The sequence below is a fragment of the Bison bison genome, unplaced genomic scaffold (genome assembly GCF_000754665.1).
Source record: "Bison bison bison isolate TAMUID 2011002044 unplaced genomic scaffold, Bison_UMD1.0 scf7180017864285, whole genome shotgun sequence".
NCBI classification, from domain to species: domain Eukaryota; kingdom Metazoa; phylum Chordata; class Mammalia; order Artiodactyla; family Bovidae; genus Bison; species Bison bison.
The window spans coordinates 1,810,986-1,814,937 of record NW_011494857.1 but is presented as its reverse complement, the minus strand read 5'-3'; the positions used below and the strand labels follow the sequence as shown (position 1 = coordinate 1,814,937).

Here is a 3,952-nt window from a genome sequence, read left to right as displayed (position 1 = left end):
CCGGGGCTTACCCACCGGGCCCCCACACGCACCCCGGGCTGCTCAGGGGGGGAGCGGGTGGGCTCGGAATCATGGGGCTGCCTCCTCTGCCGGCCCCTGGGGAGCCCTGCCCATTGGCTCAGGAGGAAGTGGTTGAGATCAACCGGGCAGGTGAGGAGGGGTCACCAGGGGTGGAGGGGGGTGGAGTGGGCAGGCAGAGGTGGGGTAGTGCTGAGGGGGGCAGGAGGTATGTGCTGAGGCTCGGAGGTGGTCACCAACGGACACAGGAAAGAGGAAAGGGAAAGCAGGTGCTGAGGCCAGAGAAGAAGCAGGGAAGCAAGCAGTGATGGAGAAGCAGATTTCGTGTGAAAGAGTTTTAGGGAGAGACAGACCTACAGCTAAGGTATTCAGGGGGTCTAGGGGGAGGGCAGAGTGATCAGCCATATGGTGAGAGGGACTCAGAGTAAAGGGGGGTGGTTCAGAGAGACATGGGGAGAGAGTTTCACATGGGAATCGAGGACCAGAAACAGGCCAGGGGCAGCTGCAGCTTATGTGATGAAGGAAATGAGAGGAAAGTTGACTGAGCCTGTGCGTCCCTCCCCCCAGGGGAGTCTGTGTCTCAGAAGCAGGGATTGGGGCGACTGTCCGAGGGGAGGGAGAGGCTTGGGGGGCCCCACCCCCATGCCTTAAATAGGTCAAGAAAGGGAGCTGGGCCGCCCGGCCCCCCATCTTGCTCCCTCAGCCGCTGACCCAGTTTCACACCAATTAAAAATAGCTGGAGTCAGAGCCTAGGGGACCCCCACCTCCCCCTCCCTCATCTGTCACCTTCCCAACGCCTCCCCACTGTGCCCTTGCCAGCGTCCAACACCCCTCCCTAGACAACCACCTCCCAGCCTCCTCATCCCTCCCAGCCACCCTTCCAAACCTATCCCACAGCACGCACCCAACCACAGCTGAACCTCATTCAGTCCATTTCAACCACGCAGCCCACCAGTACCCAGCTCACTTCCCAGCCACCGCTTCTGTTCCCATCCCTCCAAACACCCAACGCCCTGGTCCAGTGCTGCCCTTCTTGGCACCCAGTGCCTGGCCTGACTCCACTTCCTGGCCTTCAACACCCTTCCCTGCTGTCCTTCCCAAGACTCAACACCCTCCTGGCCATGACCCTGCTCCCCAAACCCACCAGCCACACCCCCCTGACCCCCTGCACGTCTGGCACCCTCTCCTCCACAAGTTCCCACACCTCACTGTCGCCTTTGTGTCTCTGTCTGCCCCTCTGAACACAGATCCCCGCCCCAATGGGGACCCTGCAGCTGCTGCGCTTGCCCACGAGGACTGCCCGGCCATTGACCAACCCGCCATGTCCCCGGAAGACAAGAGTCCCATCACCCCTGGGAGCCGGGGCCGCTACGGCCGGGACCGAGCCTGCTTCCTCCTCACCGACTACGCCCCATCCCCTGATGGCTCCATCCGGAAAGGTGAGGTGCCCTCCACTGGCCCCCACCTGGGACCCTCCCTCTCTGCCCTCCCCTAGGGGAGGGCAGAGAGGGAGATGGGGGAGGAGGTGCTGGACTTCCCTTCCCCCACCTCCTGGCCCCCAATTCCCTCCCTCTCAGACTCCCTCCCCCGAATTTCCTCACCACTGACCCTTCACCTGTCTTTATTGCATCTCCATTTCCCCCCACCCACCCACCCGGACCCTCTGGCCTCTTCCCCACCCCCAGCCACTGGTGCTCCCCACTGCCCCCCCAGACTGGCGTAAGCCAGGCCCCCAAGCTTCTTGCCCGACCTCAACGCCAACGCTGCAGCCTGGATATCCCCTAGTGGACGAACCCCTCCCCCGGGGTAAGTAGCCCCACCCCTGTGAACCCCTTCCCTCCCGACTAACCCATCTGAGAACATGCAGCCCCCACTGACTGAGACTCCCACCCCCTCACTGTGAACAGCTCCATCCAATTAACCCCCAGCCCCGACACTGACCCCACACCCATCTGCCCAGGACTTGCCCTGCCTCTCACTAACTGCTAGAACTCACCCCACCCCTTCCCACCATGTGCCTGACCCCCCCACCCCAATGGCCTCACGACTGACCTCCATCCTCACCCCCATCCACATCTCTTCCCCTGCCTCCCCGCCTTGGTTTTACTTTTGTTTGTTTAATCAAGAAAAGGGGGCATACACCCAGGACGTTCTTCTGAGTACATGATGAGGTGAGAAAGACTCAGCCACTTATGCAGTCACTTGTGGCTTGGACAGCACTTACCAAGCACCCACATACATGCTCCCGGTGCTAAGCACAGGGAATCAGCGGGGAGCACATCAACCCTGTCCTCTACCCCCAGTTTGGTGGGAGAGGCAGATGCAGACCCAGACCTGAGGCAGGAGAGCAGGCTGAGCTGAGGAGCCCTGTCCTGGGATCTGGGAAGGAGCAGGTCAGACATGAGTGTGAACAAGCTCTGGGAGTTGGTGATGGACAGGGAGGCCTGGCGTGCTGCAGTCCATGGGGTCACAAAGAGTCGGACACAACTGAGTGACCGAACTGAACTGAGGTCCACTCTGGGACTTCATGAGGAGGCACTGGAGTGGGGAGACTGCAGGTCGGGAGGCTGAGGTGGAGGCTGGAGTGAGGGTCCCAGGGGAGAGGACAAAGCCTGAGCCAGGGTCAGAGCTCCAGGGATGGGGAAGAAGAGAGGCAGAGGAACAGGGCCAGGACTGGACAGTGGGGAGGTCAGAGAGAGAGTGAGGGGACAGCAGGTGAATTATTCAGCAAACATAACTGCACACTTCCCACATGCCATATATTCTGTAATCCTCACAACAACCCCAGCTAACCCCTAACTTCATTCATTCATTCAGCAACTAATGATTGCGGGTGGAGTTCCAGGCAGTGGAGATGTGGCAGGGGGCAAAGCACACATCTCCCATCACAGAGCTGATACTCTAGAGCCCTGTGACAACGTACTATAGCCAAGGGCCAAACCTCTCCGCCAGTTGCTTTGTAAATAAAGCTTTATTGGAACACGGCCACTGTGTACAACAGCAGAGTGGAATAGTTTCAACAGAGATGTATGTTATGGCCCACAAAGCCCTGGAAATATTGACTATCTGGCCCTTTACAGGGAAGTTCTCCACTCCATGAGTGGGGGAAACAGAAAACAAACAAGATAATTACTCTAACCAGGTCAGATAAAGGGGGTCTGTTAAGGTCTTTCTGAGAAGGCAACCTAAAACTTGAAGCTCAAAAAGGACCAGCGAGCAGAAGAAAGAGCAAGTTCAAAGGCCCTGAGGTGCTGAGGTGGGATGCCCTTGGTTTGTTAAAGGAATAGCAAGGAGGAAAGTGTGGTTGGAGTTGAATGGCCAAGAGGAGAGGGGAGGAGCCTAGGGGGAAGTGTTTTGGGCCATGGTGAGAGGCTGGGTTTGATCTTAAAAGTGTTGAGAAGCCACCTGAAGGCACCTGGTCCATCACTTATTCATTCAACAAACACCTATGAGTCTTCCTTCCAAATGCAGCTTAAAGAATCCCTAGCTACAGCCTAAGGAGATGGCAGAGCAGGACTCAGGGAGCCTCCAAGGAGAACCACATCTAAAGCCCCTTCTTTCACGGCCCTTTCAGAAGCTCAGAGAGGGCCATGGCCAACCGCCAGCCACAGAGCAGATGCAGGACAAGAAGCAGGCTTGCGGGCTCCTAGTCCAGAGGGGACTGTCTGGCTCTTCTTGTTCCATTCCTGGACCTCTCCTGTTGCAACCCTCACCTCCCCCATCATCCTCCACTGTCATCTCATTACCAACCCCCACCTCCCTGTTCCCATCTCAGCCCATCCCCCGCTTGCACCCAGCCGTGTTGCCTACTCCCTTTGTTCCCCCACCCCCAGGTCTGGATGGGCCCCTATGAAATTGAGGGATGGGGCAGGAGGACTTGGGAATGTGGGTACGGGAGGAGTTGGGGGATTGGTGGAGGTTGGCTGGGCGGGGG

The 3,952-nt window shown here is 58.4% G+C and overlaps 1 protein-coding gene across 1 annotated transcript in view; it reads left to right on the top strand.

Moving 5' to 3' along the window:
• The window catches only part of KCNC3 (potassium voltage-gated channel, Shaw-related subfamily, member 3), an 11,421-nt gene extending 9,581 nt beyond the window's left edge, over positions 1 to 1,840 (top strand). Inside the window, exons 10-12 of the mRNA XM_010849725.1 lie at positions 8 to 150; positions 1,266 to 1,457; positions 1,732 to 1,840. Coding sequence (XP_010848027.1) covers positions 8 to 150; positions 1,266 to 1,457; positions 1,732 to 1,832 — 436 coding nt within the window. The 3' untranslated portion in view covers positions 1,833 to 1,840. The remainder of the gene's footprint in view (positions 1 to 7; positions 151 to 1,265; positions 1,458 to 1,731) is intronic.
• Positions 1,841 to 3,952: the final 2,112 nt, after the last annotated feature.